General features: G+C 38.2%; 2 protein-coding genes across 9 annotated transcripts in view; one reads left to right on the top strand and one right to left on the bottom strand.

Moving 5' to 3' along the window:
• LOC128681677 (zwei Ig domain protein zig-8-like) overlaps positions 1–13,063 on the bottom strand; it is a 375,154-nt gene that overhangs the window by 28,125 nt on the left and 333,966 nt on the right. For 6 of the 8 annotated variants that reach the window (XM_053765828.2, XM_053765773.1, XM_053765781.1 and 3 more), the window contains exons 4-5: positions 10,831–11,041; positions 8,569–8,646 (exon numbers count right to left, since the gene is read on the bottom strand). In XM_053765828.2, the coding sequence (XP_053621803.1) occupies positions 8,569–8,646; positions 10,831–11,041 (289 nt within the window). The remainder of the gene's footprint in view (positions 1–8,568; positions 8,647–10,830; positions 11,042–13,063) is intronic. The other 2 variants (XM_053765810.1, XM_053765818.1) reach the window with 1 other exon arrangement.
• Positions 1–13,063, top strand: part of LOC128681656 (pickpocket protein 28-like) — an 82,641-nt gene that overhangs the window by 44,319 nt on the left and 25,259 nt on the right. The gene's annotated exons all lie outside the window — the stretch shown is intronic.

Genomic DNA, 13,063 nt, shown 5'->3' with positions numbered 1-13,063 from the left:
CAGAATAGGTAAAATAAAAAAAAACAGTAATTCGCGAAGGCAGTAAATAAAGACAGGGTATAAAGGTAAACCATAATGCAATAAACATTGGATTTACAGTTTATTTGTATAAATAGCATAGTCAGTAGCCTGTGCTGTATAACAATGAGTGAGACATTGTATTATTCTCTAACAACAAACAAGTGTAACACGACCCGATTGCTCATAAAAAGCGCAGACAAACAGTTAGTAGCGCGACACGCAATTTGAATATAATTCTGGTGCGGTCCAGAATCTCATTGCTGCGTCCATTTGTTCTCATAACGTCGGCGAGGCTGCGGTGTTTGCTCGCTTCCCGCGCCCCTCTCCCCAGATACAGGGTTGCCAGAACGAGAAAATATGATTTTATAGTTCAGATGTAAATATATTTTGCGGTGTTTCCAAAAAGTACAGCTTAATATAAAGAATTTTTATTAATACATTTGTTCTAAATTTCACAGAATTGTAAATTTTGGACGTTTTACGTTACTGGTAACCCTTCCGGTGCATAAGGTTCATAGTATCATAATGACTACAGTATCATTACGTCTAGTTTTTAATGCAAAATTTCAGTCACGTTTATTTACCAAAATTTTCATGTTTGTATCCTAACATACACTGTGTTTATTATAACGTTGTTTTAAAAGTTTTATTACTGAATCTGATGGCCGAACAATTTTTGGTAAGGAGTCAAAATTATTAGAGAAATCTACATCAGGTCAGGTCTACATCAGGTGTTCCAGAACTTCGATTTTTATATCTCAACAGAAAATGCTCATCAGGCTGAATAACTTTTGTTAAGGCGTCATTTGAATATTTCCTATAGTGTAGCTGTACCATCATTGTTCTCCTCATCATCAGGTGTTTCAGTTTTCAAAATCATTTTTCCCCTTAATGTTGCCCAGGGTTAATAGCTATATAACAAAAAAGTTTCATCCAAATCCGTCCAGTAGTACCGAAGATTAGCGAGTACGTTAGTAGTTGGTTATTTTAAAAAGTTTGTAGTTTGTTAAAGTAGGGTTTGAACGTTAGCAACAAATTTAACACATAACAAATAAGTATTTTTCCAATATTTCTAAGAAACTCGTTTCTCTTGTGAATTTAGAGATAACAAAATAGACTGCTCATGCGAGTCCCAAACTTCCATTGAAATTTTCAAGTATCCACATTTTTTACGTTAATTATTATTACTTATTGTAAGGTATATTGTGTTTCCGCAGGCCGCAAGCCAGCCCCGCCGAGTCTCTCCGTGGCGAGGATCGCAGCTCCAAACCTGCATACTTATTATTTATTCGGCTTCGGCGGAAATGCACATGTAATTCAGTTTGGGAGCAACTCTCCAGTAGTCTAACGAATTTCACACCGGCGGCGAAACCCCCAGCGGAATAATTTACTGCACGATTTATATCATGGTCATTTTATGAAACATGCTTTAATTTTAATTGCAACTTTAGCAATACATTTTGTATACTTTGGCAACAACAATAACGTTCGTCACACATGGCTAGTTGCTAACCTATACTATAATTTAAGTATTTCGTATGCAAAATATACATTGCCCATTTTTTACAATAATTACTGTCTGTCATCAACCGCAACTTAAATTTTCACAGAGCATGTATTTTTACTGCCAGCAAATAATAAAAACAAATTGAGCATAAGCGGATAACGCAGCTACAACAAATATTTTTGCTCTTTCTGCGAGATTGAAAACAAGCTACAGATCTCAGGAAATAAAATAGTCATTATGACTCCACAAAGAGGCAGAAGTGCTGCCACAATACAAAACTTTGCATGATTGACGTTTTACGGTGGAAATTAGCTACCTATTAAAATAAGACCTGAAAGACTTGAACCTGAAAAAGGAATTCTGAAAGCATATAGTGCAAACTCGCCTCTAAAGTAACTGATGACATTAAAATTATTTCCCGCGGCCTAATTACCCTTTATAGCAAAAATGAAATGTTCTATTAATTCCCCACACGTTTGGTGAAAAATTAACAGCCATTATTAGCGTTTCGCATGCTTCTTTCACTTACGACGGTAATATTCATTACAACAGTTCAATTTATATTGTGTATAACGCCTCTTTTACTGCAGCCAAATTTGAGTAATCTGCTGAACAACGAGTGAGTTTACTTCAGCGAGGCATTCTTATTAGATGAATAATATTAAGTGTTCGATTGTTCTAACGATGCTAATCTCGACTTGGCTTCTTTGTCTGTGTTATTTCTGTTCGACCATCATCATGAACAGGAATTGGTGCTTTTCCCATGCGGATTATCAAAATAGAATATTCATCATTATATTTGTATATCTTGCCTTAGAATAAAATATGTAAATAATTATTTCACGAATATTTGCCGTCATGTTTGTCCATCACAATCAGTGTTGCGTTTAGTCACGAGTTATTCATGTAATATCTGATGAACTGTCAACTGCGTATCGAGTTACTCTACGGACCTATATATTGGGCAATAGCGGCGAATCCGCGGTGAGTTTGCATGGGATGATATGTTGTTGACCGTACCGGCTGTCAGCTATCGGATACAAACGAAATTAATTAATAATGCTTTGCAATCAGGCGCGAGTGTGTTTTAATGACGTCATTACGGACGGGACGTGACGTACTGCCTGTGACACGAGATTTAGTTTATTAGCGAAGAGTATTAATGTGTCGTCTCAATAATTGAGAAGCCGCTTATATTGTTAATAATTACAAAATTCAACTTGAATACTTAAGGTTAGCTTCGAAACTTTGTTCGTGCTGTATAAAAATATAATTACCTCGCAATGCTATTTCGTAACTTGTACATAAGATTTTTCCGATGCTAGAGCGATTATACAAAATTCAATTTGAATTGATTACAACGTTTTTTCATCATTCTGTGTCCACGGGACTAAAGTTTGCATATATGTATGATAAAATAGTGTCTTTTAAACTACTAGAAAGACACGAAACAACAACTATAAAAATGTATAAATGAATGGAATGCAACAGATTGTACTATTGTTCGAGTATTGCAACCTGCGGCTCCGCAGTTGGCAACTCAAATTCGGCATTTCACCGTCCGATGGTATCTAATCCGCGGCACGCTCCGCTCGCCGCCCCGCCGCAAGACAATGGCTTTGTGCTTGCGGCTATTATATTAATTTATGCTGTAAGTAATTTGGCTTAGAAGATTAAATATTATATAATTATTGCATGTTATACTAATATTGCATTTTATTTTTGTGCTTTTATGCCGCGTAATATATGGTATATAATAGCCGCGTATTATAAATATAACATAGGATAAATTCATTCATTGTATCGTAACAGACTACTACAACTACGTGCCAAGTCTAGTTTTATAAGAATTTATTGATGATGCAGAAACTACATCTTCACGTAATCTCTTCCAATTATGGACCACCCGATGCTCGAGATTGATGATAGATATTCGATTATAAGTAACATCGTTATTCTTATTTTACTCAATATAAAATCCAGCACATGCCGTTGGCCACCGATGATACAGAAGGTGGTCTCTGCAGGTGTGGCTGCGGCAGCTCGGCGACTAGCTCAGCTGAATATAAACTGCCGCATTTTCACCCGGCCGTATCGTTAGGCTAAACTTATGTTTTATGCTACGAACTGGTTAGAACATTTTCCTTTCGCTCACTTTTCATAAAAATATCAAGCTTCTTCATAGCGAGTCAATCCTGGCATTCTATGTGAGGACCTCGTCACTGGCAAACATTGCCACACGCAATATAATTTAAAGCTGTTATAGTCACTGTTGTATGACGAAAGTAAAATTAGGTTCTCACATCTAGTATTTTAAATATTGTATGCTCTTTATTGAAGGTCTTGGTTCTTTTTTCACTTTTAAGTATTTGATAAATAAACAAATAAAACAAATAAACATATTGGGACAAATCACACAGATTGAGCTAGTCCCAAAGTAAGTTCGAGACTTGTGTTATGGGATACTAACTCAACGATACTATATTTTATAATAAATACATATATAAATAAACATCCAAGACCCGGGCCAATCAGAAAAAGATCATTTTCCATCATGACCCGACCGGGGATCGAACCCGGGACCTCTCGGTTCAGTGGCAAGAACCTTACCACTGCGCCACCGAGGTTGTCAAACGTTGATGGACCATTAGACCAAAGGTTGATGGACCATTAGACTTATTTTTATCACAAGTGCAAATTTAATTACAGTTTTTCTTACAAGACAAGCATCAATAAGTATGAGATCAACCAATACTGAGAGGACAACTGCGAAGGAACTTCAACTCACATATTCCACTAGCCGCGGCACTCAATGACATAGTACTGTGAAATCGCATCTCCCTATTAAGGGCCCGCTAGCGCCAGTATTGCAGCACGTCGCGGCGCTCGTGTACCACATCGCAATAACGCTGGCTGTCGCATCGCGGGCTTGCATGTTGCACCGCGCTGTATAAATATGCCCCTTTGCGTGGGTTATCATGGAGCCGAGCTCGTAAGGCACGCGATAAAACGCTTAGCTCAGTTCATATTGAGAGATTGGGAGCGGTCGAGCAGCGAGTAAAGAGTTCATCTGTTTGATGGCATGTTGGGTGATTTGTCTACTTTATGTTTAACTCTCTTCTCGGACTAATATTGGCTTTTTTAGCGTTTTTGGTCAGGTGCGGTGCACTTGATTTTAACCTCTATGTACGTAGGTACACAGGCTATACCGGCCTCTATCACTCGGCATACTACATACTGTAGCACTATGCCGAGTGATAGAGGCGACTTCGAAAGTAAGTTGGGTAGAGTTGGGTAGATAATAGTAAAATCATAAAGATTTAAGTTACAAGACGAAGTTCGTGATTTGTCAAATATTTGTATAGTTAATGTAGACAACTGAGTAAACTCGGCCACTATGCAAGTTACACAACTTGTATCTAGGAAGCTGCTAAATGAGGTTAATGTGCGCCGTAACCGCGAGTGTTCGCACCTGCATCTCACGGTAGTCTGTCTTAATATGCGGTAAATTCCTTATTTCCTCACTTCTTATATTCCATAACGCACAGATAGTTCGAACTTCTTTTATTCGTTTCTGTGTAGTTTACAACGTATTAAAGTATCCCCTTGACACTGGATACCAGTATTGGATTGTTTTTACCAATTTGTTTTTGCCGCTGATAGGGATATTAATAGATTTATAGTATCTTTTGCTACATATTTTTTTACTTACTTTTTTACTTATTACTAGTGGCTCGTCCCGGCTTCGCTCGGGTAAAGCCGTGAATATTATATGTAAACCTTCCTCAAGAATTATATCTAATTATATCTAAAAAAGCCGCATCAAAATCCGTTGCGTAGTTTTAAAGATTTAAGCATACATAGGGATAGACAGACAGCGGGAAGCGACTTTGTTTTATACTATATAGTGATTAATATTCAAAGGAAATAATAACGCCTCCGGAAACATTTTGAAGCAATGTTAAACAGAAATGAGTGGACCAGCTGCACACGGACGCAGGTTTGCAGATTAACGCGCGATCCCAGCAGCCTGAGCTGCAGAGCTTTTAAGTTCCGATTCGACTTTTAATTTCGCTTTGATTGGGAACGCGATTAATTTCCAATCTGTTTTCGAGTTCGGTGAAGTTTTCAACATTAATTAAAATCGTAAGAGTTCCGGATAAAAGCGGATTACGAATGATGACATTGAGTTTGAGAATACATTATATCCATAATGTTTGCAATTCACTTACTTTACTTTTACGTCGTGAGTGTGTGGCATCTCTCTCTTGAGCTATATAATGAAGAGAACACAACGGATATGCTAATTAGCTTTACATTGATATTAAAGAACCCGAACCCGAACCCGAACCGAAACGAATTATTTATGTACTAAGAAACTTTTTTTTATTATGGTTCTCAAAACTGACTTGACACAGTGAGAAGCTCAATAGAGCTCACTTTTACATATAATGCCGGCTATTCATTATCGCGGTGCATTGTGCCAAACTTTGCGAATTTGGTATACATTGATTGTTTTTATTGCTATAATATTATAGTTTTCATATATAAGTTCTACGCAATGTTCGTGCATTCGCGTCGACCAGGCGCCGTCGACACGCTGTAGTGTGTAGCCGGCATAAGATTATTATCGTGTTGTTATAGTTTGTCTTGAGGATTCAAATCATAAAATGCTGATATGATAGTAACTAGTAACATTGTGATTGTTGGTTGGTTTGTGAATTGCGCTGTATGTGCGTGTGTTTGTCTTTATTTCGACAGAATGTTTTACTTGTCATTGTTTATGAATAAGAATCGAAGAAATTTTAATGTAAAAACTTACAAATGCCTTTTGTCGATACATTATTTTTGTTATACTTGTTTATTAAATTGAATAAGCTGATAATTTTCTAAATAGATAAAAAAACTGTATACGTGAGATAGAATAATTTTACGCATATATTAAAATTAAATTATATTTACAACACACATAACCTAAATCCTAATCACAGTCAGCGAAATATGTTACCAACTCCGATCCAAGATGACGTGCGTTCGGTCTTTGCGTGAGCGCTCGGCCGGCTTCTTTGAATTGTATAAATTCAGCGACATCGGAGCTGCGGCTGGTTAAGCAATACCTAAGAGTATTTCACAAAATTTTTATAGGTTTTGTATTGTGAGTTGTGTGTAACAGTAGTTAACCTACAACATTTCAACTCAGAATTTTAGAGTACAAATTCATTCGTAACTTAATTAATTCTTGTTTTAGGACCTCCTAGAAGTAGCTTTGCAACCTGATATTCAGGGCCCGTTTCACCGCTTTTTGATAAAATATCATATTTTTAATCTGTCAGGGTGTTGAATGTGCCTTGTCGGAGGCTGTCAGGCGAAATCAGGATACTCGTTAAGTCTATTTGTCTTGCAGAACAATTGGACACGAGTGTGAATGTGAAAACACTTTCGGCACAGTATAACAACCACCAGTTATAACCGGGTTATAATGCCGCCCCTCTCCCCCGCTCTCTCGGCCTCTACTCCGCGCTCGCCTGTCGCTGACGGCTCTTAATATCAGAATGGATGGGATTCAATTAACACGATTCATTTTATAAAGGATGTTGCGAGCGGCTGGATGTTTCGAATCATTTATTATGTAGCCGTGTAAAGGGCGGATGATTTTCATTTGCATGGCTCGTGGGTTACGGTCGATATACATTTGTGAACGCTCAATGTTATGCAGCCGTGTGGGACTGCTTCAAATGTTATTACTCGGCCGATTGCGCGGCGAGATCTCTTTTGTTTGAATATTTAATTCTTGTATCATGGCCAAATAAAGGAAATGCAAGATAGATTTTCCTTATATAACTTTCTTACTTGAAAATCGATGATATTTCTACTTGATAAGAGAAATTAGAATATAATTCATGCCGACTATAATTAGAATATAATATTACATTGTAGAAATAAACAATAGTTGATGTGTGTTCAGCCGCTGTACTACACCTCTCTAGCATCAGGCTTGCCGACGGTCACTCTGCTTTCAAACACAAACTTTGTTGATATTAGGGAATATCAACAGTAAGACTAGAGTAATACCACATAAACTGTCCGAAAACCCATTTAGGTTAGTAAAGTTAGTAGATTTAATTACTATTAGTTACGACTTACTTGGGCCATATTGGGCGAGCTGAAAGTGTGCCCGATGTTGTGTCATGGAGGGGATTTTAATTAAATTGACTCATAAGCGGCAGGATTGAGAAATAAACCCGAGCCCCGATATTAAACCCGATATTTTTCGATGAAACAGAACTCTACTAGGAGAACGGGCGAACATAATTTGCGGCATTCCAGTTTTTGAAATTGCACTCGGAATTTTATATTTTGAGTTCAATGACGTTAGCGCACACAAAGGCGCAATCAAATCTGTTTTATTGCGGCGCTTTCTGTTCGTATTGTATTTTGTGTTACGACAATTAAAAATAATTTATTCAAAATTTAAGATTGTTGTTGTATTGAAAACAAACAACAACATTTTTGGATTAGTAAAAAGTTTATTGATCGATAAAGTCTCGATCGTTTGGTCTGTTTTTAATTCAGATCGTTGACCAGAATTAACTTATAGCTCGCATATTTTCCAAATTTTCTACGAGATTAGAGCTTAAGAGAGTAGCTAGAACATAAGTTAAGCATGTTGTTAACGTAATTATACTATGTATAACTTAAATAAGATTCGGCACTGTTTTTGTCTAGTACTTAAAATTTGTTTTTGTTGAATGTAAATATCCTGTATAATGACTGTTATGTGCCAAAATAAATGAAAAAGAAATGTATATTATTATCACGCAAACAAAAAACATAATGTTATGAAAGACAAAAAAACTATTATAAAACTTTCACACTAGATTAGTAGCACCCTAGAACGTTTTTGTTAGAAGCCAAGCCAAGCTCATTGCATCATCAACGGAAGCTCCTGTCGTTAGATTAAAAGCTTCCTTGGATCCAATTGTTTAAAAAAGTTATGGTATATCAGGGTGGGGTGCGAACAACACGCGGTCGCGACTCACTGAGCGGCGCGGGCGCGTCCTCGAGCATCTGCTGTTGCAGCCACTGGTTTAGGTAAGTTTTGTAGATCTCCTCGCAATCTGTCGGAATCACAACATTTTATGTTTATTCTTGTGCAAAGTATAATTTGCCTTTTATTAATTTATAGGAATCTTTATAATACCTGACTGGTTTTAAATGCGTAACGGTTACTCTTTAATAAATATTGAATGAATCGACACTCATTCATGTCGCACAACAATGCTTCAATGCACTATAGAAAATTGTGAAATTTTCTACGATCGCAATATACTATCAATACTTGGAGCGAGTTCCAACATTTCCGACGCGAATTACAAATAACAACACAACTCGATTCGTTGAAAACTGTGTTATAAGAGCGCTGTAAAATAAATGGTTTTTCCTTATTTCATCCCTGAAATACTCGAGCGAGTGAAAGTCATGAATAACGAAACACGTATTCTTATGAATAGAGGAAATTGCCCGCGTTCTCAAAGAGCCAGCGAACGTACGAAAATTCTGAATTTCTAAATGATTTTACTATTTGAAAGTCTCGAGTACTTTCGAAGAATAATCACATCAAGGCAAGAGACGGACTAAAGCTTCTCAGCTTTAGTCCGTCTCTTTCCAGCACGATCAGGAAGCTAATACTAAATGGAGGTTGCACTAGAAACAAAATTGCAAGTTTAGCAGAAAATCCTATACGGGAATTGATGGCATGGTCTCTTTATTATACTAGAGCGTCTTCTTATTTTATTCTAAGGAAACTATTGTGACGATAACATTTTCGTATTTCGCTATACTTGTGTAATGTGCAAGTCACAAGTGCAAATAAAATCAAAAGTTTATTTGACACAAAAAGTTCTGCAATATACATTTTATATTACTTCGTTTGACTGGATCGACCGGAACACTGTGGACATGTATCTGAAGTGATTCTGTTTTTATGTATTTTATGGAACAAAACAACATGATTCGCGCTGAGACCGAATATTTGTTCAACGGTTTTGTGGACCCACTTCAAGTACAGTCTTACTGGAAATCTGTGGAATTATAACAAATGTGAGCGATCGGCCGCGCCGCTGCCTCCAATGCTAATGTCTTATTTGAATTGTTGAACTATGGAAATTATGAGGAGTTCTCCCCTTTATTAACATTTTCATCGAGTCTCATCTTCCAAACGACGAAACGACTCTCTGTCGACGCTCGATAACCGATTGAAGTAATGCAATTTCATTGAGGTACTTACTCTACAAGGTGCTTTCAATGTTACTAACTTCCCAGTAGACGGACTCGCAGATTATTTGCGTTCCAATCGGCTATTACTGAGAGCATTCAGTCCGAGCACTTAGTTACACCGGGCGCGAGTTATAGAACCAATTGATATGAACCAATCTCAATTTATAAAAGGCTGGCGAGCGCCCAACTGACCCATGAGGTTCAAATTGAACCTGCGCAGAAATACGATTGCGTTTGCGAGAAAAATCATTCGTATTCGCCTTGGAAGTAGCGATAAGGGTATTCTATAAAATTTTCTATCAGCGTTTCATTTGGGGCGGCCATATTTCGCTATCAGTTACAATAAACGCGTGCCACAGGCCGCCGATTGCGATACGCATTCGATTTCGGTCCGTTTATTTAGACAAATACAAGGTCCGTGATGAATTCGATTGCGGCCGCCGACGGCCGGTGCCGGCTTTTATCTCTGGATTTACAACAAATTGCTGTTTTGGGCGCTCGGCCCGATTAATTCGAAGCACGCCCATCCGCTCCAATAAATATGTTAAAATGTTCCGTGACAATGGCTGGTGTCGATTCGCGTCGCGTTCGCCTCGACATTTGTCGGGATCTGCCGCGACCTGCGACCTCGCGCTCGGCGTCCCACTTCTGATCGTGGATCAAACGAAAATAATGCTGCTTTGCGGAGACTAAGAGACGCCCTGGCATCTGTTTGCTAAGGCCGACGATATTTGCACTGATAATGTTTATGGTTGAAACGTGCTGTTTACTGTAAAATTCAATAATAAAGCCGTACGCAATATATGTGCTAGGTAAATATAATGCGAAGCAGTAATCCTTGAGTGATTTATTAAATGTATTATATAATTTACATTGAAAGACCCGGAGTTTTTTAAGTAGTTTATACTTCTAACCAGAATCTCCCTTTCACTTCCTTTCTTCCCGAAAGACTAGGGTTAACTTTCTTTAAAAATGTGATAAAAAAAAGGCATGACCTCTAAAGGCTTGAAAAATGAACAACTCACCAACAACGTGCAGCGTGACGAAGAAGGAGCGCACGGGCTGCGTGGAGACCTGGCACTCGTAGACGCCGGCGTCCCGCTGCTGCGCCCACTTGATGTGCAGCGTCCAGTCGTCGGTCTGTGCGGAGTGTGTCGCCTGGAACCGCTGGTCGGAGGTGTACGTGTAGCCTCCCACGGTCAGGATGTGCAGGTCGCGGTGACGGATCCATGACACCTGCAAACCAAATCATTACTTATCAACATCAGCCCTTTAATATCCCAACTGATGGGCGTTGGCTTCTTTATGAATTAATGAGGAGGATGGACTATGATATGACCACGAAACAGCCCCAATGGCTTCCATTAGATCAGCTCGAGTGCAGATGTTTGGGCACTCAGGACAAACGACTGCCTACTATTACTGTTACATACTCTTAAATATAACATGCCGTTGAAAGCGCTACGTGAGATATATTTTATGGTCACCCATCTCGACTTCCCGCTCCCACGCAACCTATTGTTATTTCCGCTTCGAATCCTCTCCAGCAGAGCCACGAATGATGAAGTTATAGTCGCAAAGGGCGCGTATCAAGTTTATCCGTGTTAATATTCGGCGGCGCTGTTTGGTCCGCCATTGGTATGCAAAGCAGGCTCTATGAACTGAGCTTTATTACTCATTCGTTTTATTAAGCGATGCCTTATACGGCTTTCGTGTCGCCTTCACGATCAATTTTTATGTACTGTTTTATTCTTTTTGGCTTTCACGTATCTGTTTTATGCTTTTTAGATACACTTAATTTATGAGCTTAAATAAAATAATTTAAAGTAGTAGAATTTAAAATGGTATGTAAAAAGTTCTGTAGAGCCCTATCGTGGATATAACGAGAAGTATGCTTGCGATTTAAACACTCTAAATGTTATTGTTAGAAGGTAGAAATGGCACTTGCAATGGCAAAGACACACTCAAAATCTTATATATTATCTTAGCTAGCCGACGGTTCGTTTTCTCCATGTGTGTTTAATAAATAAAACAAATGAAAGCATGTTTGTGGTGTATTCTCTCGTGGTTTCCGTGGCCCACAGCTTCACAAAGCGAGTTATGATGTGAATTGCGCCTTGATGTATATATAATTCACGTGCACACACTCGTGCTGAGACGCGACCCGACAGAATACCGGATTTTCTGGATTTTGCCTACACTCAGTGAACAACGCTCCACCAAAATGGTCTAATTTATCTTGCAATTACATAATTAAAATTTATTTTATCTTGGCAACTTAATTAAACCTAAGTATTTTAAGCTACCTTTCTATGTTAAGCTACCAAAAGGTACGCGAGCTTCAAAAAGCCTGTTTTCCCGGCTATTGCTTGAGAATGCGGCAGTAACACCAGGACGCCCAGTGAGGAGTACTACTTAGTAACGATGGACTTTGGCCCTGCTTTTCCTTACTACCAAACTATATATATTTAAAATAATATTAGTAATCAAAGTAAAAGTAGACAATATAACACAGACAGCCAAGCGAAGTTACTAGTGATATTATAAACAATATGTCCCTAAGGATTAACTGAATAAATAACGAAGTGTTAATTTCAGGGCTACTCTTGAGAAAATAATTTAAAAACTGATTAATTATTTACACGAGCTCCCGCGGGAAGAGATCTTCTGCCTCCTAATTAAATAGGACTCGGATAAGGCGGCACCATAGATTCGCTAATTTTAATTATATTTTAGACTAGCTTTTGCCCGCGGCTTCGCCCGCGTGAATTTCATAGTAAAATCTCAATATTTTTTTATCGCGTACTCTGTAAGACTGGTAAACATATATGATTCAAATTAGCATTTTTTTTCATCTTTAGTTCAATTTTTTGTTTTCCGCTGCGTGTCTCGTCCTGCAAACTTGTCCAATCCCGCTTTCTGCTGTGTAATGTAAAGTAGATATCCCGTACCGTTTCCTAAATATAGTGCCATCATGTTTTTTGCAATGTGTCCCGTCCTGTTTCCCACTACGTGTCTCCTTCCTATTTCCCGCTCCTACTCTCGCACTCCCGCTTTCTGCAACACTTGCCGTCCCATTTTCCATGACATTTTACGTCCTGGTTTTTCATTAACCACAAACGTAAATTAAACATTTTTTGTATATACTATTACTGTCATTTACTACAAAAAGTAAGTGTGCCAATTTTCAGCTTTTTATCTTAAAAATTGTATTGAGTCCCATACAATCTTTCACCCCCCTTATGAAGGGGTTGAGGG

The sequence above is a fragment of the Plodia interpunctella genome, chromosome 2 (assembly GCF_027563975.2).
Source record: "Plodia interpunctella isolate USDA-ARS_2022_Savannah chromosome 2, ilPloInte3.2, whole genome shotgun sequence".
Taxonomy (NCBI): Eukaryota; Metazoa; Arthropoda; class Insecta; order Lepidoptera; family Pyralidae; genus Plodia; species Plodia interpunctella.
This window is presented reverse-complemented; position numbering and strand designations above follow the sequence as displayed.